This window comes from Scleropages formosus, chromosome 12, assembly GCF_900964775.1.
Source record: "Scleropages formosus chromosome 12, fSclFor1.1, whole genome shotgun sequence".
Lineage (NCBI taxonomy): Eukaryota > Metazoa > Chordata > Actinopteri > Osteoglossiformes > Osteoglossidae > Scleropages > Scleropages formosus.
In genome coordinates, this window is record NC_041817.1 from 22,708,587 (window position 1) to 22,731,983 (window position 23,397).

At 46.6% G+C, this 23,397-nt stretch overlaps 3 protein-coding genes across 3 annotated transcripts in view; 2 read left to right on the forward strand and 1 right to left on the reverse strand.

The window, feature by feature from the left end:
• Positions 1–243: 243 nt before the first annotated feature.
• Positions 244–5,294, reverse strand: gpalpp1 (GPALPP motifs containing 1). The gene is made up of 8 exons (XM_018743083.2): positions 5,131–5,294; positions 4,799–4,949; positions 4,410–4,511; positions 2,868–2,994; positions 2,640–2,768; positions 2,108–2,269; positions 1,755–1,856; positions 244–1,655 (listed from the first exon to the last, which is right to left on the reverse strand). Exons 1-8 carry the CDS (start codon positions 5,216–5,218, stop codon positions 1,437–1,439), a joined length of 1,080 nt encoding a protein of 359 aa, XP_018598599.2. The 5' UTR covers positions 5,219–5,294; the 3' UTR covers positions 244–1,436.
• Positions 5,295–5,592: 298 nt separating this feature from the next.
• On the forward strand, positions 5,593–13,491 carry nufip1 (nuclear FMR1 interacting protein 1). The gene is made up of 10 exons (XM_018743135.2): positions 5,593–6,195; positions 6,422–6,489; positions 6,693–6,782; positions 6,911–6,973; positions 7,617–7,693; positions 8,031–8,123; positions 8,660–8,841; positions 9,114–9,251; positions 10,772–10,992; positions 12,572–13,491. Exons 1-10 carry the CDS (start codon positions 5,688–5,690, stop codon positions 13,169–13,171), a joined length of 2,040 nt encoding a protein of 679 aa, XP_018598651.2. The 5' UTR covers positions 5,593–5,687; the 3' UTR covers positions 13,172–13,491.
• A 4,441-nt stretch (positions 13,492–17,932) lies between these two features.
• LOC108930337 (TSC22 domain family protein 1-like) overlaps positions 17,933–23,397 on the forward strand; it is a 35,773-nt gene continuing 30,308 nt past the window's right edge. Inside the window, exon 1 of the mRNA XM_029256823.1 lies at positions 17,933–21,674. Coding sequence (XP_029112656.1) covers positions 19,015–21,674 — 2,660 coding nt within the window. The 5' untranslated portion in view covers positions 17,933–19,014. The remainder of the gene's footprint in view (positions 21,675–23,397) is intronic.

Sequence of the window (23,397 nt, forward strand, 5' to 3'; positions counted from 1 at the left end):
TTTACAGGCCTTGTTACTGTGTCTTTTCATAAGACTGGTGCCATCCAGTGGTTAGAAATGATATTGCACATGATGGAACAAACAAGCCTTACAAAAAAAAAAAAAAAAAAAAGAATTGAAATAATGAAAAGAAAAAAAAACCAACAGGATAATTGCTTGCTGGTATTTTTACCCAGGAGCAAAATTTTGATAGAGGAAAACAAGGAGTACTAAAACCACCCGCACAGTTACACTATGGTGTGTATGACTTGTCACGTTTTATTTCCATTCGGGTCGGCGTGAGGTCTGACAGAGGCTGAGTCATTTGAAAGACACAATTTTTAAACCATACATTCACTTTCATTGAATTCAGGGAAAAGATCAAAAAAGTCTCAAGTTCCCTCTCTGTTCCACACAAAGCTTAAGTGTTATTTTGGGAGGAATAGAACAGTGGAGGTATTGCTACTATCCCTAGTTCACCCAATCATCGCAGAAAGTTAATGACTGAATGTAAAGCAGGAAAACATCACAAGTACAAAACTGACTAGTGAAAGAAAATTTTCACGATGACAGTATAAGAACATTTGACTGTCAACGTAAGCTAATTAACAATTAAAATACCAAAACTGACTCATGAACTATTAAAGATTTTAATCAAGATAATCCCACTTTGGCCAAAATATACGATTATACCGGTTTCTCTGCTTAACTACCTATAGCTGAACTGTAGATTCGAAACAATGTGCTAGATGACTGGAATCACAGGAACGTCTGACATATGATCCATATAAAAATATTATTTTAATAGAATTTTAACAACAAAATTAATTTCAGGCATTATTAAAAAAGAATCTTAGCCCACAGAATGCAAATAGGAAATCCACAATGTACATAAAATCACACTGAGACGCAAGGTGTCCAAAGGAAGCTGGAGTTGGTATTATTTAAAAAAGCTGTACAAACTGTCTTCTCAAAGCTATGCCCCAAAAAATACTTTAAATTTTAGAGGAGAGTCACATCGGATCTTGTACTAAGTGACCTTAAAACTTTTTAAGTTGAACAGCCAACACAGTGGTACTGAAAATATCTGGAGATGACGTCCATTCAGCCTACACTAGAAAACTAAATATATTATTGTGAATACAAAACCACAGCTGAATGCTTCCTGCTGGCATACCACCTGATGCGAGATGAGGGCTCTTAAAAGCAATCGCTTTTTTCCAGAGACTATCAAGCTGCAACTGGGAAGGTTTATGTTCCGTTTCCCAGAGTCTCAACCCCAACCCACCCACTCTCACCCCAGACACACACACACACGCGAAACCTCCAACAGACTAAAAATAACAGAGAAACATAAAGAAACTCGACACTGAAACTTGTCATCCACTACATCGCACGCTTTAAGCATGTTTTGGGCTTCAGGTTGGCCAGGTGTGGTCCAGTCTCTCTCCACGCACCTAGAGGAACATGCGGTCCTTGCTGTGGGAGAACCGGGTGTTCAGCTCCTGGGATTTCTTCAGAAGAGCCTTCTTCTGAGCCTCATCGAAGCGGTTCACCTGCAGGTCTTGATCCCTGTCGAAGGGCCTCCTTTCTGCCGGCTTGTCGGCCTCTTCCTCTGCCTTCCTCTTCATCTTCTTGCTGTGTATGCTCAGGAGGGACTCGCCTCTTTTGGCCTCCTAAAAAAAAAGAAAAAAAAAAGGATGGCAGACATTTCGTATTTTAAAGCCACACGCTTCAGGGCCAGCAGGATTTGGGTGCACTTATGTTGTACTTACATTGTACTTGGACACTTTCTCGGCCATCTGGAGCTCTTTCTGGGAGAGGCGGGGGGTGGCCTCCTTGTGAGACTCGCCTCGTTGCTTCCCCTCCAGGCGCTCCTTTGGGGCAGGGATGAAAGAATGTATGTACACACACTGGCTGTGACCCAATGGGCACCTCAAAATATGCTGCTCAAAAATCCACCTTCACGATTCTGTGACTAATCAGTGGTTCGCCTTAGGGTTCTATGCCTGAGGTTAACCCTATCCTGCTTAATCCAGGTTCGTGAATTAGTAAAAAAAATATATATATCTATCGCTGAGCTATGGATGTAAACTCTCCCAACACCATGGATTATTGCAGTGCCCACCCTGGCTTTGCGCTCACGGTCCGCAGGGGTGTCTGTCCAAACAGATCGGTCTTTGTCTTCTGGTCCAGACCTCTTCTTGAAAGTGCGAGCCTCCAGGCCAACGTGCTGGAGTTCTGGGGGCAGTTCGGTCATCCAGGTCTCCCGGGAGAGCTCCTTGGGACTCTGTAGGCAGAAATGACCCTCTCAAAACCTGCCTACATGTACGGGCCTCTCCTGATGCCTCGATATCCTGGACCCCTCCCACCAAAATTATGGTAAATCCATCTTGAGACATACCAACTATTGGACAAAGAAGTCAAACCACCTTAATCTCAGCAATCCATTTTCTGTCCATGGTGACATAAAATTTTGTTTGACCTGGGTCAGTGAAAGGGTACTAATACGCAACTTAATAGATCATTTCAATTCTTCCTTTGCTAGTTCACTGTCTGCAATGGATTCTATTACAAATGGAAATTAAGTCTTCGTGAATAAAAGCCAGCGATGGAACATGAATTATTCATTTTGGACAAATTCATTCCAAGGTTCATACATCTCCAGATGTGAGCTTGTCCTTCATTCTCTGTGCTCTGCGTTCAAACTCCATGGCAACTGTGCTGTCAGAAGGCCCCTGGGCTGGCATGGGCCCGATGACATCATCCTCTCCATCACTGCTGGAGGCCTGCAGAAAGCAGAAGCAAGAGCACAAACAGCACAGTAATATCATCAGTGTGTTTACCCATGAACTGGAGCGTCTGACCACTGTGCATTACGTTCCTACCTCCGGAACATAATCTGGGGGTAGTGCTGGTCCTGAGAACACCCGGCTGTCTCCTTCACTGCCCTCATCATCACTGTGGTGTGATGACCAACAAAACCCGGGGGGGAGAGCTGGACCCAACACTGGTCTGTCAGAAAACATCAACAGTGATGATGACATAACACCCAGCAATCATTAACTTACTATTTATTTAGCTCATGCTTTACTCCAAAGCAACTTCCAATACGATGCTTGCATACGAAGTTCAGAAGTGCATGATAAACGTGTGTTTATTTTCAATAATTGAATAATTTGTTTAATAGTCGAAAAGCCTTTATAGAGTTAACTCATGTAATGCATACTGGTTCATACGGTGGTATGACAAATTGACTGTAGTGAAAAATCACGTGTCTCCATCCAAATCTCTCCTTCTGTTGATGTAATACGCTCTCTGTATTGTTACCGAAGATGTACACCAAGTTGGAGAAAAAATGTTTGCTAATTAAATACATGTAAACATAAAGTTACTTAAAATTATTTACCCATTTATACAGCTGGTTAACTTTTAGTCTCTCAATTCAGGGTAAGTAGCTCAAGTGGACTACAGTGGGAGCAGCAATTCGAGCCCAGGTCTCTTGATTGCAAGGTGACAGCTCTAACCCCTACGCCAGCTGCTGCTATTAATGACAGCTTATGCAACAGTATTTTCATCCAACGCCACTTAAAGCCTACATGAAGCCTTTTTATTAACCAAAAAAAAAAAAAAAAAAAACCTTTTTTCAATATGCAGTAAAAGTTAACTTAATGTTACTTAAAGCTGCAACAGTGGAATCTCTTCCTGGGACATTTCACAAAGAGACACCAGGCAGGATCCGTTTCTGGAGGCCGCTCCCTTGCCAGGTTAAGGAATTTTGTTTTCTTCAAAAATTCATTTGCATTCTTCACCGAGTGAAGACAGCCTCAGCTATCACTGGCGCTACACTGCCACCCATATGGGAGGTCTATGCTATGTGGTGACTGAGGGCTCAAGACCACAGAGACATTCAAGCAATGGTCCGTTTACCCCTCTACTGCCTGAAAAGTGAAATCATTGCAATAAAACTCAGACTAACAGACACAGGGCCTGAAGAGTATATCCATTCTCCCTGTACCTTAACCGATGCATAACCAGCACGCTGTATGTAATGTCACACGATATTACTGCATTTCTAGAGTTTGGTGAAAACTTTATCTTACCAACTAAAGATTCGCCTCTTCACAGCAAAGGTGAGATAAGCATTTCATTGCATGCCATATGCTGCATGTGTGCTGTGCATATGAAAGAATAAATACAAGTAATGTCAGGTCCAGTTAATTTCTACAATCAAAAGGTTTAGGTTCTGAGTCCACCTCCTGCTGTAGCACCAATGAGCAAGATACTTACACCTAACGGATACAGCTGAAATTTCCACATTGTATACATGGGTAAACAAAGCTAAGTCGCTTAGTGTACAAACCCAACGTTGCAAGTGACTCTGGAGAAAAACAAACTGGAGTGGAGAGGTGGCACTCCACCGTCGACACCTTTCTGGGGAGCTTGGCGGTTTCTCATATCCAGGAGGAAGAGCAGGACCGAAGAAACCATCATCTTCATCATCTCCATCCTTCTTCTGCAACTCTTGCGCCCTAAGGGGGTTCCAAAGCAGTGGAGCAGCACTCACGTGAGACCCTTTACACTTTCTACATTTATTACCCTGCTGCTGGGTACTGATGAAGCTATAAATATAATCAGTTCATGTTTGGGACACTTTTTTTTTTTTTCCCTGTATGATGAAAGCATAGCAGCAGGGGTCTTGCCCCCAGGCAGGGGTTTATCCTCAGACCAGACCAGACCAGACCAGCAGCAGCGTTCCCCCCCCCCCCACAGACAGAGCGTGCTGAACGACCCCCCTGCGATCCCTCCCTCCACCTACTGCTGGGCTCCGGGGCCATGATGATCCTCGCGCGGCTTGGCGCGAGCGCTGCTGACGCGGCTCCTCTTGAACACCACCTCCTCCCGGTCGCTCCCTGAGGTGCTCGACTCCCCCGTGGGTCTGTAGCCCGGGGGCAGCGCTGGACCTACGACTGCGGAAGTCAGAGAGAACGCAGTTGCTCACACACACACAGTTCTGAGTTCGCTCGGAGCTCCGCATTCATTTATTTTGCTCAGTCTCAATCAATGTCATTATTATTATTATTATTATTATTATTATTATTATTATAATAACCCGACAGCAACTACTACTAACCGCCGCCCAGCACTCACTCCTGTCTTCTCCATCCGAGTCGTCGTTGCTCTTGTTCCTGAAGCTCGGCGGAAGGGCTGGTCCAATTAAAACATCATCATCTGACATTGTCTTCACTTACAACAAAACGCACCTCGCCACTGCCTAATGTTTTTAACTGCTGACAACAACCCGCTAACCCCAACTTGCCCCGGAAGTACATTTCTCGAGAACCCTCTCGGTCCAATTTTTACCGGAAGAACATTGCTGAGATAATCAGTTGACCCCGTTTCCACCGGAGGTAAAGCGTTTCGTCTGTGTTACTCGAGATTGTCAGTATGGACTGCTAACTTGTGTTTCTCTTGAATTACCTTTTATTATAGCGTTAACCAGCGATGATATACTTTAAATTAATTTCACAGAAAAAAATTCAAGGGGATTCATCAATGCATTTGTTCATGCGCGGCAGCTGGCGGATATGACGTCACTGTGACCCACATGGCTCCGTGGTGACCAGAAGACACATGTTGGAGAGGCGGTGGGCTGCTGCAACGTAATTGTTTCAAATTAGGCGAGTCGGACGCAGTGTATTGACGCCATGGGTGATTTTCCTCGCTGTCCTCCTCCGGGGCAGCTGCTCAGAGCCCCGGTATTTAACTGGCGGCCTCCTTCAGGCGGGTTTTACCCTGGCAGTGGGAACTGGTTTCAGCCCCCTGCATCTGTTACACACTCTGGACCCTTTGAGTTCAGGGGACCTGGTCCTCAAGCTGGACCGTGGGTTTTTGACGGACCTGGACCGTCGACTGGTCTTGGAGTGTGGGGCTTTGGGGGGCCTGGGCCTGGGGCTGGACCTGTACCTGGACCTGGACCTGGGACTAAATCTGCTTCTGACCCTGCTGGAGCTGGAGATCATGGTTCTGAAACTGGGCCTGGAGCTGGTCCTGAACTTGAACCTGAAGTTGGATTTGAGGCTGGTCACGGACTTGGATCTGATCCTCGACAATGGGGATCTGAGTCTGGGAGATTTGGATCTGGATCATGGGGCTTTGGGGGACCTGGGGTTGGTCCAAGGTTCTGGCCAGGGAGGTTTGCACCCTGGATTGGTGGTGAGTTACTGATTCAACACCAAAGTTTGCAGCAAGCAGGCACAGTTGGGACATATTCATTAATGGATCTACATTGTGATAGTTTCACCTGTTTATTGCATGTTTATTTCATTTATCTGTAGTGTTGTTGCTTTTACTGAAGTCCTGTGCTGCACCATTTTCCTTTCTTTATGTTAACATAATGAATTATGACCTCACAAGTAACTTGTTCCCCACCCTTGCTCAGGTCACCACTCCAGGCCAGGCCATCAGTATCACAACATGAAGAATGGAGTGAAGAAGGCTAGAAAAAGGGTATGTTGTGTTTTGTTTTGTCACTGGATCCTTAGATGTGGTTATACAGAATAAGGCTGTACCTAATTATAGCAGTAAGTGATGTTTTAAGGAGATGCCAGGAGTTGAGATATTAATGCAACATCCTGAATATAATGATGAAAATCTAGAAAGGGAAATGGAATAATTGCCACCCTGATTTATGTTGTTCATACACAATGAAGGAGCCAGTTTACTCCCATTACTGTGACACCTGTGACCGAGGCTTCAAAAGTCAAGACCACTATGATGAACATGTGGCACAGCATGTCAAGGTAATTGTTTAACTGTTTGTTTATTACCTATTTAATCTTGTCGGCGTTCTCTAGTGCAGTTAATGTACTGTACTTTATGTGGTTGTATTGTTATTTCAGTGTTGAGAGGTTTTCTTCTGTTTTCTTAGTGCTCTGTGGAGGACTGCAATTTCATGGCTCATAAGAAGCTCGTGAGCATCCACTGGAGGAATGTAAGTGGTCACGTTTACTCTTCACACAGTATGATGACTGTATAATAAACTACCGTGTTTAGTGGCTGAAATCGGAAGCATTTTGCACCATTTACACTTCATCATTTGATGAGCACCTTTCTTTTAGGTGATACTCGCATCAGAGCAAATAAAATGCACCTCACAGTAGACAGAGGGAGCTTCAGATAGAGACCCACGATAGTCAAAGCACAGCTTGTCTCATACCACTCTTTTTTCCTATGCACATTATATGACCAGTTGCCCATAGAATCAAGTCTGCTCGAAAGGGCAAAGGTGATTATGGCAGGTGGTATGATGGTGCAGATTTCTGGATTAGTTAGAAGATCAGGAGAAAAATGAGTCTGGAAGAGATGTGTTTTTTAGGCCCCTTTAGAGTGGTGAAAGGGATTCAGCAGCTCTGAGGGAGGAGAGAGGTAATTTCACTGCATCAGAGTCAAAAATGGAGAACATGAAGGCTTCCCACTTTGGAAGTGATACGAAAATAAGGGTGTGCTGCGTAGTTTGCGATGTCTTCCATTTGTTGCATAACTTGATGGCAAATACAGGAATATTTCTTCTTTTTTTGGGACACTTCTGTATCGACAGCTTTACGTGTTTATAACTAACATTCTCTCTATATCAGAACCATGCATCTGGAGCAAAGAGGATTAAACTGGACACTCCAGAAGAAATAGCAAAATGGAGAGAAGAGAGACGAAAGTCAGTTTTTCAACCTTATGCTTTTATTCTCTTTTTTTTTTTTTTTTAAATTTCCGCAGTGATTGCATTGTGTTCTGCTCATTTTCCCAATAAAAACCACTTTATCTGCACACTGATGTTGGGCTGTGTAGTTGACAAAGTGGCGGATGCTAGGAAACAGTTCACCGGTAGGGGGCGCTCGTTTGAAATGTCTATATTGTGTCAATGTATCACTGTGTGAACTTCAATGGATCCAATTTGAACTGCAGACAATATGTGATGTTAGAAGCATTGAAGAAATTAATATTTTAGGCTGCTTATGATATGTGTTAGTGCAGCGAATTGTTTTGCATCATAGGAACTACCCAACCTTGGCCAATGTGGAACGGAAGCGGAAGTTGATGGAAGACCGGTTGGAGAGAGGAGAGGTGTTGGAGACGGCGCAGTTTGGGTGAGTTTGGATTCACGGGCGTGAATGAAATTGGGGAAGGGGAGCATGTGAGATTAATGCCCTGCTGATTTCATTTTTTTTTTCTTCTTTTTTCTAAATAAGAAGCCACATAGCCGTCACAGATACAGCACCTGTTGTGCGCTCCTCTGGATGAACTGTTACAGGGTGGGATAAAAAATGATGGCAGAAGAAAATATGGGAGAGTTCTTTAAGTTTCAAGGAATTACTGCAATAATTGTTAATATTTTTTCTTTTATGTTTTACTCAAAGCGGATTATGGTATTTGATACAGTTCTACATGTGGGTGTTTTTACTGGAACAGCTGAGGGTACTACAGCTGTATGTGGAAATGGGACTCGAACCAGTAACCTCCAAGTTTCAAGCTCATGTCCTTTGAAATTAAGCTGCCTGCTTCCCATTTACATGTTAATTTTACAGTTTGTTGTACTTTTTGCTGTTTTGTCTGGGGCACTTCCCATGTCGCACAGTAGGGCAAGTGGTGGGTTCGAGGTCACACGCTGCTCTTTTCTCCCCAGACGCATGCGAGGCAGGGGTCGTGGGTTCCATCGGCGAGGGGGGTGGTTCCAGAACTCCGAGAGGAGAGGGTGGATGAGGCCGGGACCCCAGGCCTGTGCGGCAAAGGATGCCGAGAGGCCACCGCAGAAGCCGGTTGTGAAAGATGGAGACCCGTTGGGAGTCATCATGAACAGCGATTCGGGTGAGTCACCTGTGCTTCGTTATTGAGACGTGAACGCTGACCTTTTGCCTGAGATCTCCAACCACCGGAAGGCACAGAGACCGTAGGGGTTTGTCCTGGTCAAGGTAGAGAATGTTGGGTGACAGGATCTTGGAAAAACTCCGCACCTTTCAGCACTCTTTTATACCATGTCCGGAGCATGTGGGCACTTCTGTGAAGGACTCCGGGTCTCAGTGGCAGTGCCAGCCTGCTAATGGAGCAGTGTTGAAAAGCGATGCCGTTTGTCCTTGCAGACTCTGACAAGGACGACACGGCTGACGGCGAGAAGGGTGGCATGATTGTGACCCCGAAGCAGGTGACCTCCGGCTTGGGCGCCTTGATGGCCAACTACGGCTCCATGTCAGAGAGCGACAGCGATGGAGAACCTGAAGGTGGGTCCTTCAGCTGGCGCACCTGTCCGAATTTTGATTCCTCACATGGATATTTTCACTGATGATCTACTAGCTTTTCTGTGTTATTGAAGAGTTTAAAAAAAGGTCATCGTCTGTGGGGAAAAAGATTCTTGTAAGATTGTGATGTTTACACTTATTCGCTTAGCCGATTTTCTCCAAAGTGACTACAATGTTAGTCTACTTACAGTTATTTACCCATTTATACAGCTGGGTAATTTTACTGGAGCAGTTCAGGGTAAGTACTTTGCTCAAGGGTACTACAGCTGGAGATCGAACCTACGACCTTTGGGTCTAAAGGCAGCAGCTCTAACCACCACACAACCAGCTGTCCTTGCTGTCAGACTAGTTGGTGATGAGCAGGTTGGGAGTAATTAGTAGGTACTGGTGGGGTGGTATTGCATGTGCAAAATAAAACACTAAGAGTAACACACAGAATAATTGTTTTCTGAAAAATGCAATCAGAGCCAACTAACCTGATGAATATTACATTTGTGTAGTAATGGATCTGTGTGGAGTATAATGTGCACATGATGAAATGTGTGCATCTCTGCACCGGTGAAGATCGCGTTGTGCTGTTGGTCACATTTTATTTTTTTTCAGTTTTTTGTATTGTAGGAATCTTTGAACGCGTAAACGCTGTCTGCACATGGTCTGAAAGAGGGGTTTCCTTTAATAGCTGAGCTTCCTGCTCCGATGGGGGCACTTAGGACCCTGAACCCATTTAGGTGACTGTGAAGGAAAAAATTGTTCCCCAGAGTCTCGATGACATGCATTTCATCTTTGCGTGTTGAGCCCTGCGGAGCAGCACAGAAAAGTACGATGGAACAAGTTCTCATCTAGAAACTCAGCCTTCTTTGCTCTGTTCCTTTGTTACTTGGATAAACTTGTACAGCGAGACTCGGTTGATGTTCGTTAAGCAGATGCTTTTCTCCGAAGCGGCTTAAGGTTAATTTACTAACCCTTAATGGGTTGTTCAAGGGTAATGCAGCTGGAGGTGGGATTTGAACCAGCAACCTTTGGGTTCAAAGGCACCAGCTCTAACCACTACACTACCGGTTGCCTTTATACTCGTACAGTTTATAAACGTTAAGGTAACTCATGGGTACGATTGTTGGAAGTTACACTTGCGAGCGTCGTACAGGAAGTAGTACGGTGTGTTGAAGGGAGTGGAAACAATCATTTAGTGATGAGGCCTCCTCTCGTCTGTTGCGTCGCAATCAATCAGTCGGAATCAAATTTGAACGTCTTCTGCTGTGCTACCCTTGATCAAGGTACTTGCCCTGAATTTGTGCAGTAAAAATTACCCAACTGTGTAAATCAGTGTTAGTAGCTTTGTGTAAAAACCTCGTTTGGAGAAGAATATCAGTTAAATTCATAAATGATGATCGGTCACACGCTGCCTGTCCGATGCAAGGTTTCAGGTACACAGAGATGTTTGACATTACTGACACAGGACCATGAGAACCAAGTCTTCCTGACCCATGCGGCTGTTCTTCCAGCTCTTCCAATTCTGAAGGTCAGCAAGGTGCTCGAGGAGAACAAGGCCATGCTTCGAGGTCTGTCCGAGAACACCCAGGTTGGGCCACCTCCCCGGAGCCCGAGGACACCCCCCAGGCCCCACGCGACACATCCACGTGCACCTCTGAGTCGGCGAGGCAGAGGGAGATGTCACCCAAGGGGCCCCGCGGCACCCCGACGCAGAGCCACGCTGCTGGAAATGGTAAGTGCCCCAGAGCACCGCACCCTTCACAAATACCGCTGCTCATTTACAGAAGGAAACTGGAGAACCGGTATTGCACTAACTGGAAAGGTGGTCAATAGTTTTCATAATCGCCAAGGGTCCTGGGTTCTGGGTGTGGAAAGGTCCAGTCTTAGTGGATTTTCAAATTAAACCAGAGTTCTCAGAACCCAGTTAGAAGGCTTATTTGTTTCAGTTAAGGCACTGCGGAGTTTGGTCACGTGCTGTGAGCGTCTGGCTGGGACAAAGGCCCTTGGACAGCACTGCTCTCGGCAACCAGGGTCGGGCAGCCCCTCTCGTTGGGCCACCGGAACAACTTGCCGCCTGGACGGCTTTAGCGGTGATCTCATCGAGGGGATCGGCCAGCTGAAGCCCACTGGTGGCGGCGGTGGCTGAGCTAGCGGTGGTGGCGCTTTGTCTACCTGGAACCGCTCCAGGCAGGGAGCAGCGCAGAAAGAACACCGAGGGGCGATGGGTTGAACATAGAGACTCGGTGGGGTTGCCTGGCGACCACCCCCTCCAGAGCAATTCTAGCAGCACTTGCCCAGCGAGCGCACCCCGGTGGGTGAAAGGAATTTCTATTCACGTAAGAAGATTTGTGGGTGAAGAGGTTGGGGGAAAATGCGATTTAGCGCCATTCATTTTGCACTAATTCAGCTCCTAAACTCTTCAATGGGTACATAATGCATCGTTAAGAAAACGCTCCATTCACAGGCTAGCCATTAATTATGCCTCCACACTGACTGTTCTTTTCGATATGGCTTTGGGTTGCTCAAACTGTACATAATGATGATATGATTCCTGCTAAGGGCTCTGGGCTCTCAGAATGAGGGTTTGTGTGTGACTGAGCCTCCCGTAAAGTGTGTCATTGTGATCGCTCAGAGGACCACTTGGGGTGGAAGCACCAGTTGGTGAATAATTTACATGTGTGTTATCTGAGTAGAGAGTTAGTGAGTGGGTTTGTGTCATTTGGCAAAGCTTTATGTTATATATATATATATATATATATATATATATATATATATATATATATATATATATATATATATATATTAGTGTTTGTGTACTGATATATAAATAAAAATCAAGAATGTGTATGAGAAAGTCTCGGAATTGTAAATAGAACAAAATAATTTTTGCACTGACAATTAGAAAAAGATGTACAGTGAGACCCAGGGGGGGAAAAAGCTTTTTGGAATATATTTAGGATTTTTAAAACGTTATTCGAGCTCCACCCCAAACCTGTGGTATCATCCAAAAAAAAAAAAAGGCGTAAACTGACCTTTGCTAGGGGCATTTGGACTCAGTATTGTACTTTGTCCAGTGTGGGAGATGTACTTAAAAATGTGTTTGAGCAAAGAAAAACGAATGGCCGGTATCAAGAGGATATTGGTGTGGAGTGACGCCTGTTTGACAGCTGTTGCGTAAGGAATTTTTTTTTCTCCTCCATGCGGATCAGTTTTTAAATTGTTCAAACACACTGTTTAAAAGTGCCTTGACTTGAGCATCTGTTCAGTTGGATTAATGAAAATTTGATATGGAACTCATTGTCTTGTCGCAGCTGCTTGCACCAGAAATCCGCCACGAGAGAAACGTGCTCTTGCAGTGCGTCCGGTTCGTCGTCCGGAACGGGTTCTTCGGACTGGACCGCGGAGCCGAAGATAAAGCGACGGTTGGCAGATCGGATTCGACAGCTGCACGGGAGCAAAGACCAGAGACCGGAACCCAGGAGGAGTGTCCGGTACAGAACTCGATGGTCAGTGGGGACTGTGAGCCTTGCTCTCACCTTCCCAAGTCAGATGTGCAGCCAGACCACCAGACCACGGACATCGCCGAGAATGGACCCAAGCCTCTGGAGGCCGGGACCATGGATATGGATGCAAACGGGAGCGAATCGGGCGCAAGCCCCCTGTGTGATGACCCTCAGGAGAACGGGGGGGACTTGACTAGGGAGACTCATGGGGATGTTTGTCCCACAAAGGATTCAGACCTCGGTGGACAGACTGAACACTGCGGTGTTGACTCATCATCAGGAGATGATGCCGGTGTGGCCGGAGACTGTAACACCAGAGAAGCTGGAGAGCAGGGTGCCCGACCAACAGTCTCTGTAGTGGATGAGGACATCTGGGAGAACCCTGCAGCTTATTCAGAGGATGTCTGACTTTCTGTTCTTTCCGCTGTTCAACATACAAGGAAAACAACCATCATATTTGTACATGAGCATGTTTACGCAACATAAAATGCACTGAATTTATGGATATTTCTTAGTACGTGTACTGTAGAGGAAATGGTTTTTCAGTGTCCGTGATGTCATCAATGAAATTGCTCAGATTTTTGTAGAACAATTGCTTTGAATCATAGATAAACCTCATCCTCGCCTTTGTGGACACTTAGTGCCTTATGAGTATCTCTTTGTGATACGAATACATAGATTTTCACAATGAAGTCTTCCACCTTGAATTGGTGACTTGTGTTGGAATTTCTCCGGATTTAAAACCCAAATCTTGGTCCAAGCTGCGCTGCTGACCGAGTTTGTTCGCTTTCCTACAGTGCTCACAAACTTGTGTCTTCGACGGGATTCAGGCCATCTCGGCAAACGCGCCTTCGACTGGGTTCACCTCCTGCCAGAATCTCTCGCCCTGAGCTGTCTGACACACACAGTGCCCACAGTGAACACGGGTGCAGGGACCCAGAACCAAGGCTGCCTACCTTACTTCCATGGCATGCTAATCCACCTTAAACCCATTCCTCTCAACTATCATTACAGCAATTTTTCATTTTACACCTTTTGTTTTTTTTCGTTTTAACTTCATAACACTTGGTTTTACTGCATGTGAATAAGTGGTAACAAACCCAAAGCCCAGAAGTCATATATTACACAATGAAGTAGCAATGTGACTTCACTAGTCTACACTTCAGAGTGCAAATATGTATTTGTGTATGTGAACTTCTTACTCCAAGGGAAGTCCAGCAGCCACACGCAAAACACAAAGTAAACTGCACATGATCGGGTGCAACTTGAAAGTGAAAGCTGCCCTTGGCACGGTAAGTTGTTTTTGTGGGCGACGGTGGATCGTGTGTCTTCGAGGACACGGAGCGTGGCATTTTGGAGGGAGGTCCGCCTCGCTTCGCGGCTCCTGTCCTCGTCGATTAGCATCCTGCTCGGCTCCTCACCTTGGGCAGGGGAGGTAACGGGGAAGGAATCCATCCCGAGGTGAGGAATTGCACACTGACAGCTCCACGTTGGCGTGAAAGTGCACGCCTGTCGCGATGCTGGGGAGGGTTGCTGCTCCTGTTTTCCCTTTAAACACCTGTTTTAAAAACAAAGGACCTCTCACAGGCCATGCATTTTTCTGCACTCTGGTTCTGTCTATTATTGATTTTATCTGCCCTTGTTTCCTTCTCAGTCGTTGCTAAAGCGGATACTGCTAGGCTAATCTGTTTTTTTCGTACGCTCACTTTTGGAAGAATTACACAACGTCACAAAATTTTTCAGAGTTCTTAGTTATGTTGATTTTTGTATTGATTTTGATCAGTTAAAGTTTACCGATTCCTAAAATACTAGTTGTTCTAGAGTGTCAGTTTCAGTTTGGTACTTTACAGCCATTAGACGATTCTAGGAGGTACCAGAACATTCTACAAAGCATCAGATCGTAAAACGTGCTGCAATATTCGGTACTTGGAACCCGGTGCCAAATTCCGCTAAAATTTGCTCATTTCAAAAATGTGGAATATTTTTTCTAAAAAACAGAAATAGTACGAACTAACGCTAAAAATACATTTAACAAAACTGAATGGAAAATGGAGAAAATCTACATAAAATTGTATAATCCATCCATCCATTTTCATGAACCACTTGTCCTAATCAGGGTCGCAGGGGTTGGAAGCCTATTCCAGAGTCACTTGACGCTGGGGGGGCGGGGTAGCAGGGTATGCCCTGGACGGGACATGAGTGCTTTGAAAAAGATTAATTAACAATTAAGATAAAGTCACTGAACCAGGGTTTCAGAAACAGGACGGTCAATGATCAATGATCCGTGACTGAAATGCACCCAGGAGGAACACGGACAGATTTGTCAGTACATGATGTAGAACTTTCTTTTTCAGGTGTGGCCATGAAAAGTGCATTTGCAGTGATCATAAAATGTTTGTTCTACCTAAATGGTTTTTGACATCAAAGGCAATTAGTGTTTCTGCAAACAAAAAGGTTGTTGCTTCATTACCACAAGTCCTTTTCAATACATTTACCCTGTTTAACCTGTGCTGCAGAGCCTTCGACACGCAGGTCCCGACACCGGCGAGATGCACAAGCAGCTGTTTGTTTGGTTCGGACCTCCCTAAGTAGGCAATGACCTGCTAAGATGTTGGTTTCGTAAGATTTCCACCAGAATCCTTGTAAATATGACTCTGATTCACAAGTTGGTTTCTGCTGGGACTGGTTTATCCTTTCCAGAATGTCCGGTATTATCCTGCATTGAGGTGACCCAGAAAGAGAGAATCTAGCCATTGACACGAAGGGAGCGTACTTTCGGCAATGAGCGCGACTTTGAACGTTTTGTCTCCCTCGCTTACCTTAGAAGCATCTTCTGAAAAAGAAAAATAATAATGCAGAAGTAGCTGGATCCAGGTGACTTGCATGGATAGCACTGGTGCCTCAGAGCTCCAGCACCGGGTTTCATCCCGCAGTCCAAAGACGTGTTGTAGGTGAACCGGTGACTAAACCGCCCTTAGAACGCGTGTGAATGTGTGCTGCCATTATACCGAGCTGCCGCTTTTCTCCAAAAGTGACACGCAACATTAAGCAACTTCCAGCAATTTACCCATTTATACAGCTGGGCAATATTACTGGAGCAATTTAAGGTAAGTACCTTGCTCAAAGGTACTACAGCTAGAGGTGAGATTTGAACCAGCAAACGTTGGATCCAATATCAGCAACTTTAACCACATCAACTGTCCCCTTGTGTGTTTTATTGAGTGTTCAGGCTGTATCCTGTCTTACTTCTTCCCTATGCTGGAAAAATGGTTATTGATAATGCATGGATGGATGGATAAGTGATGCTGATGTGTGAAGGTAGACACTTTATTGTAGTTTCCCTGTGGCGGTGGTCACGTGGATGAGCCAGTGTGGAGAGGCACCCCATGAAAGAGCGTGAACTGATGTTGTTTATCAACTAGGTGCAAGAAGCCCAAGCGGTCTGCGGTGGATTGTCCAACAGAAATGAACGTTGCAGTCCTGGCTGAGCTGCACTTGAGCCCCTCGGCTCTCCTGCCAGGCAATGGGGGACGGCGGACGGCGGATATGAGCCTCTCACACCTGGGATGATGAGTTGCGTATCAACCTGCCTCATTCTTGCTCATAACATTTGCACAGCTTGAGGAATTTCGTGGCGTTTCATAACCTCACTTTGCAGACTAGACTCATTTTTGAGACTCCTTGTGACCTGAGGATCATTCTGGATTTTTCTAAGCATGTCTGCAAACACCCAGAGCCCCACTGAAATTCCACCTGGTTACTAATCCACTGCTTAGCAGACACTTTTTATCCAAAACAACTGACAGTTTTTGACCCATTTCTATCCAGACAGGGCATTTTTACTGGAGCAAATCGGGGTAAGTACCTTGATCTGGGGGACTAAGCAGTCGCAGGGAGCGGGGCTGGAACCAGCAACCTGTACATTGCACAAATCAATACCCCGAAAAGCTATGCCAACCGCGGGTGGCACTTAATCACACAGAATGTACCAGATGCAGGGTTCCACAAAACATTTTTCCAGCAGTTAACTAAAGGACTGTTTAAAAGAGTTTGTTTATTAAGTTGAAGTCGTCTCCGGTCTGTAAATTGACTTTTGTTGTTCCACAGCACAATAGCGCACTGTTCTTTCTTTGTGGGCTGCCAGTGTGATGCAAAGTTGCTGACAGCGATAGACGCTTACAGAGCAATCAGATCTCGCTGGCTCTCTCTGCTCCTGGCCCGCTCTTTCGTACGGACCGCTACAGCCGGTATGACCCCCGGCCCAGCCCGGGCGCTGCCTGCCAGTCAAAAGGGACCCGTGTTTGTTTCAGGACAACCAGTATGCAGTCCTCTCGTACTGCACGTGCCAGGCTTTGCCCCACATTTTTCATCAGGGATGCTTGTTCGTGTAGCGGGCCAGGTTATGTGTTTCTCAATACATTTCTGTAGGACAACAATGACCAAGCCATTGTGATGATCAGTGATTTCAACTATGTGCTGCTAAATCATTGATGGAGCAGAGGATGCGGTGTTCTTCATGCTCCACTTGCATGTGCCTAAAATCCTTGAATTAAAATGTATAACCTGGTCCTTTTTGTAATGTAAAAGGGTATTTTCATGTAGTCGACCTCTCCCAACTTGCTTTTACCCAATGGCAGCTTTTGTGCACTACGGACATACAGTGGCCTGACTTGTATTATCTTTTAGAAACACATAAGCTGTTGATTTACTGGATGTTGCCGTGTGCTACACGATGGAATTTAGGGCCTTTGGTTTTGTCTTCAGATTGTCTACTCATTGCTTTATAAATACCAGGGCGACAAAACAGATTTTTATACGTGCTGTTTCATGAGAGTGATATTTCATTACAAAGATACATAAGAATTTCTGTGAAAATGTAAGTAGTAGTTCTCAGAAGTTCCCAGGAGTTTTTTTTTTTTTTTTTTTTTTTTTTGTTAATTTGAAAGTATATTTTAAATGACATGGATCTAGGAAGAGTACTGCTGTTCAAAACTATCTTATATTAAGCTTTCAATTACAATTCATTCGGAAGGTCTAAATTACATTGTATATTCAGGGAAATCTTTTAATGAAACTAAGATGAATTGTCTAAATATATGAAAGTTTAAGACTTGCAAGTGATGTTTTTTGAATAAGTGGCTTTTTTGGTTTTCTAGGTTCTGAAAGGAAAGCCCAAGAGACTCATCAGATCTGCAGTGGTAAATCACCTTTACCTACTGGCGGTCATTCACAAGTCATCTGCACCAGTTACCGCTCATCACTCATCTGCAGTGGTCCTATATTTCATCACTCATTATCATTATGCATGATTCATTGTTCATATGCAGTGGTCCTCTACCCAAGCAAAGTTTAAAAGGCCCACATCCCTAAGTAGAACATGAAGAACCAGGCCACCTGAATGATCACACCGATCCTGAGTCAGATTCAGCAGGATTAATACGCAAAACGCTTCCTGGCTCTACTCGGACAATTCCGCCAAAGACTCGACTCTGTTCGCTCCGCTGCCGCCTGCACCACCCACCCCAAACCTCCCCCTCAGACTGGCTTTATGTCTGGTCTCTCAGGCGCCTCACGACGCATGCTCCGCCGTGCCAGCGCGCATGCGCCGTCGCCATGTTCGCGAGCCCTCCTCCTCCTCCCCTCCCTCGTCTCGTCACACAGAGAAACGGCCGCTTCACCAGAAAGCGGCCACGGGGACAGAGAGAGGGGCTGGAATGTCAAAACACTGGATTTAAAACTCGGTGAACACGTAAAATGGACGACAGAGTGGACTAAGAAGCCGTCTCAGTGATCGAAACGCGGATATTCGGCCGAGAAGACCGGTGCGTCGCTCGCGGACGGGACTGCTGTGCGGCTCGCGGACGTCGTCAGGCGATGCGATCATCATGTATGTTGAGATAATGCGTCGGAGCGCCTGGCAGTGATGGAGACGGACTCTCGCGCATTCACACCGTCAGCTGTCCCTCTTCCCACCTCAGGTGTGTCTACCTAAAGCAGCCGGGCAGGTTTCAACTCACGGACATGTTGTACAGGTGGGTCTGACGGCGCACGACAGCGGGAAACCAGCACACTTCAGACTGCCGGCCGGTGTCGCTTTTCTGTCGGCCCAAAAAGTTGGAATCTGACGAGTGACGCTTGCTTGGTATCCGTCCGCCTGTCGTCGCTCTTCGTAAGGCCTTAAACCCTCCGCCTGATAATAAAAATAGACAAAGTTAAGCGTTTTGCTGTTGTGCTGCTGGAAGTTGTACGAAATGCACCAGCCGGAGAGCGCGGGGGAGTCGACGGGGGGCAGAAAAATGGCGCAGGCGGCGGTGGTCCCGCGCAGGGGCAGCGGGCCGCCCGGCGGAGGGGTCGCTTCTGCCAGCCTGGCTGCTAATGTAGTTCCTGCGGAAGATTATCAGTCGGCCTTGTTGATACAGCCACCCCTGCCGGCCGTGTCCTCCTCCCCGGGGCCTCAGCATCCTCCTCAGAGCCTTAACCTCCTTTCCCAGTCTCAGCTGCAGCCCCAGCCGTTGCTGTCAGTCGGCGCTCAAATGAAGAAGAAGAGCGGCTTCCAGATCACAAGTGTCACGCCGGCTCAAGTCTCTGTCAGCACCAACAACAGCATTGCCGAGGACACGGAGAGTTATGATGACCTGGACGAGTCGCACACAGAGGACTTGTCCTCTTCCGAGATCCTGGATGTGTCCCTGTCCCGGGCCACTGATATGGGGGCTCCGGAGAGGAGCTCCTCCGAAGAGACGCTGAACTACCTGCATGAGGTGGAGACCCCGGGTGCTGTATCTCCCAACCAGCCTCACCTGTCTGGCAAGCCTCCGCAGCACACCTCCTTGCCCCCGGCACTGCAGCAAAGCGCCATGGTGAATGGGGCTGTGCATCACCATCCCGGACCGCCCCAGCAGCACCATGCTGGACATCAGCCCCCAATCCATGCTGCTCAGTCTGCGGTTACGCTCCCGCCTGTGTCAGCCTCTGGAGGAACATCCGCTTGGGTACCAGAGGTGGGTGCCATGTCTGCTGCCCTTGCGTCCACCGCTGGATCAGCACCCGGTGTCCCTGCCCAGGTGTTACCTGCTGCAGTGGGAGCTGTTCTTGATGTTGCTGCGGTTGGTGCAGCCAATGTTGTGGCTCCGCCGCTAGCTGGGGTCACCCCAGGAGCTGTGACTGGAGTGCTCTCCGTGGCAGCAGGAGCACCAATTAGTGGCATCAGTTCCTTGGTGAGCAACGTTAGTAGCATGAACAGGATGAGTTCTGTCAATACGGTGGTCCCCAGCATTGCAGGTACTGCTAGCAGCAGTACTGGTGCCCCTGGACAGAAAAGTGGTGGTGCAGGTCTGACGAGGACTGGTGTGCAAGGTGCAAACTTGATGCAGAAGCAAAGTGCTGGTGCCACTGCCAGCATTGCCGTGACAGCTGGCATCACTGACCCTGCTGTGACAGGCTCTGCAGGTGGCAGCCAGGCAGTTGCTGCAAATACAGGTCAGCCAGTCCCATCTGTCCCACATGGCCAGCCTCAGCAGCCAGCCCAGGCTCCTGCCCCAGCCGCTGGCCCAGCTGGTTCCCGCTTCCGCGTGGTAAAGCTGGATTCCAGTTCGGAGCCGTTCAGGAAAGGTCGCTGGACTTGTACGGAGTACTATGACAAGGAGATCCCCTCAATGGCAACCACTGCACCTGTTTCAGACAGCGTACCCTCAGAGAGGGAGAGCTCCGCTGCGGCCATAGCAAGCATGCAGAGCCGTTATCCGGAAAGTGTGGGCAGTGGAGAGATTCTAGGACCCTCCACTGTGCCATCCTTTCAGCAGCAGCCACAGCTCCAGGACTACAGTGCTCCTCCAGGCATCCAGGCATCCCATCCTGTTGTCACTCAAAGCGTGCCTCAGCCGCAGGTTGCCACACCCCATGTGACACCCCAGGACATGGTGCATTCACTGCTGAAGGCAAATGCAGGACCTTCCGTCTCCAGTAACTTGGCTACCGCTCGGCCACAGGCTTCATTGAACCCGGTGATTCTGCCCACGGCTGTGGTTTCCACTTCCCAGGTGGCACCTCCACAGCAGGTGCCCCATACCCAGACTGCTCCTCTTGCTCCAGTGCAGGTTCTGCCAGTGGGGGTTCAGCCGCAGATGACCTATCCTTCTACGCAGCTGCCAGCTGCACCTGTACAGTCAGTGCCACCTCATGCCTTGCCGGTGGCACAGGGCAGCAGCCTGCCACCTGACTTCACACAGCATCCTCCGATCATTCAGACAGCTGTGCAGAGCGTTGTTCCTGGGACGGTACAGCCTTTGCCCCCAATGACTGGCAGCATGCCCTCTGTGGCAGTACCTGGGAGTGCTGCAGGTAGCCTGTCTGCACCTGTTTCCCAACCCCTTCCCCAAGGACTTCTGCAGCAGCATGCACCATCAGCCTCGGTTCCCCAGTCTTCCCAGGGTGTGATCCCCCCAGCCGTACTGCCTGGTGGTGTGGCGGTACCTCCTCAGCCACTTCTGAAGGCCCAGCCTCAACCCGGGGATCCTCTGGTGCCAGCCGCAAGCCAGCCGCCCCCTCCCATCATTGCCTCTGGCCAGGTTGCACCACTCGTGCCTCCCAGTATACCAGCTGACCCGCAGCCTACCCTGCTTCAGCGCTCCCCACAGCTGCAGAGCAGTGCTGGAGCAGGTCTTGCCCAGCAGCATACCAGTGCCCAGTACACCACCCTGCCCTCTGTGACTGCCACACACCTGGAAGATGCTCGACGCCTTCTCTTCCAGCATCAGTCCCTGCTTTCTCTCCCCAAGATGGGGGGTGGAGACGGGGCATCGGAGACAGGGACCCCACTGGCTGCAGATGGAGTCGGTGTTGCCAATGCCTTAACTGCCTCGGCAGGCCTGTTCCCTCTGAAGAACCTGCCTGTGGATGGAGAGGATGACGGGTAGGGTTCAGAGCATCCATCTGGTTTTGCTTGACACAACACATCGGCATGTTGGGGGGGGGGGAATCCAAACGTACAGGATTCTGTAGCTAACAACCATTTTAGGACAAGTATTGGGTTGCTCTTTTGGCTGAATTTATATTGTATCCTAGCTGTAATGTTCATGTTTGTTTTTTATGAATATTTGTGACCTGAAATTTATTACACATGAACGTCCTTTTGAGGTTTCAGGCAGAGCGATTCTAAATATAGCTTGGATCACAATAGCATGCCCATTTCTAGAGAACTGTTTATCACATACGCCGTCATCAGGAGAGCTAGTCAGTAGAGGAATTTATTCTTTCTAAGTTATTTCCAGGAAGAACTGCCAGTCTTTTTTGTGTTATTAGTAGTATGATTTTGTTTTTTTTATAGCTGTGGTTTTTAAATAACTTAAGTGTCACATTTTATTTATCTATAGTGTTGCATCTTAAATAAAAGACTATTTATTACTTGAATAGTATTTATGACCTTGTAGCTATGTTTTCTGCACTATCACGGAGGATGGAGAATGCACCCGGCAGACTCGAGTGCCAATAGAGTGGTCGGTTGCTATGGCTCTCAGCCCTGGTGCCAAGCAAGGCTTGGGATTGGACAGTCCCGGTCGCCGTGGCAGCCCTTTGTGAGTGATGGTAGACAGATTCCAGTGTGTTGTCTGGGAGGCCAGCATTTGCAGGCTGCAGCTTTGCGGGGGTGGGGGTGGGGCATCAGCTTCAGCTGGACATGATGTGATCCTTTTTTATCTTGGGTGCATGTGTGAGCAATTAGTGCCCGAGCGGAAGTGGAAAAAGATGTATCGTCAACTGTCCCAGTTCGCAAGTCAGTTTTGTTTTGATTACCATTAAAATTGTTTATAGTACAAGACATCTGAATTTTATTAAATTTGTACGATATGAAATGAGTTTTAATTATTGACTGTGCAACAGGGCTGTACAGTCAGTCGTAGAGTCGGAAGCAATTATTGGGTTACTAGAGTCGAAGTTGGTAAGCACTGGTCCAAACATTTCAGCAACATTTTTCAAATGGATTAAAAGAAGTGGGAAAGTATGACTGCTCATTGAAACTGCCTCTAGAAGTCATCCCTTGCTTATTTAGAGGTTACTAGTGATGTAGCTAGAACTGTAACAGCAATTCCACCCACACAAGTCAGTGTTGAACGACTGTTTTCTGCAGTGAAAATAATCAAATCAGATATAAGGGCTTCTATGAACAAGGATCTGGTAGAAGCAATTCTATTTCTAAGAATAAGTTGTTAGTAAATTCTGGATTTTTGATTTAACCCCTATTCTGTAGATAGTGTTTCTTTAAAAAATTTTGTAGGGATAAACTTTTCAGTCTTTCACAATATAATTTTAATTTCATTTAATGCAATCTTTCATGTTACATTCACTTAAATGTTATAGTCAAACAATGTACCTGAGTTTTTTTTTTTTTTTTTAAATGGTAATTTAAGTTGCTCTGTGTTCAATTTTTTAGTTTTAACTTTGAAATCCTTGTAGTATGATGTTCTTTCAGATTTTTGAACTGCTAAAGATGTTCCTGATTTTCCTTTATCATTTTTATAGTATATTATTACTATTATTAATATTACTCAAGATTTGTAACTTCTCTTATAATAAAGCCGCAACGGCATAGCTATAGCCTTTAAACCCAAACTTTAACAGGTTAGGGTGCTAAAAAGTAG

Coding starts and splice junctions, on each gene's coding strand:
- nufip1 (XM_018743135.2), top strand. CDS start 5,688: ATGGGTGATTTTCCTCGCTGTCCTCCTCCGGGGCAGCTGCTCAGAGCC. Junction 6,783..6,910: donor ATGTGGCACAGCATGTCAAG/GTAATTGTTTAA, acceptor CTGTTTTCTTAG/TGCTCTGTGGAGGACTGCAA. Junction 6,974..7,616: donor TGAGCATCCACTGGAGGAAT/GTAAGTGGTCAC, acceptor TCTCTATATCAG/AACCATGCATCTGGAGCAAA.
- gpalpp1 (XM_018743083.2), bottom strand. CDS start 5,218: ATGTCAGATGATGATGTTTTAATTGGACCAGCCCTTCCGCCGAGCTTC. Junction 2,769..2,867: donor CCCCAGATTATGTTCCGGAG/GTAGGAACGTAA, acceptor TGCTTTCTGCAG/GCCTCCAGCAGTGATGGAGA. Junction 2,270..2,639: donor ACAAGCTCACATCTGGAGAT/GTATGAACCTTG, acceptor TTCTGCCTACAG/AGTCCCAAGGAGCTCTCCCG.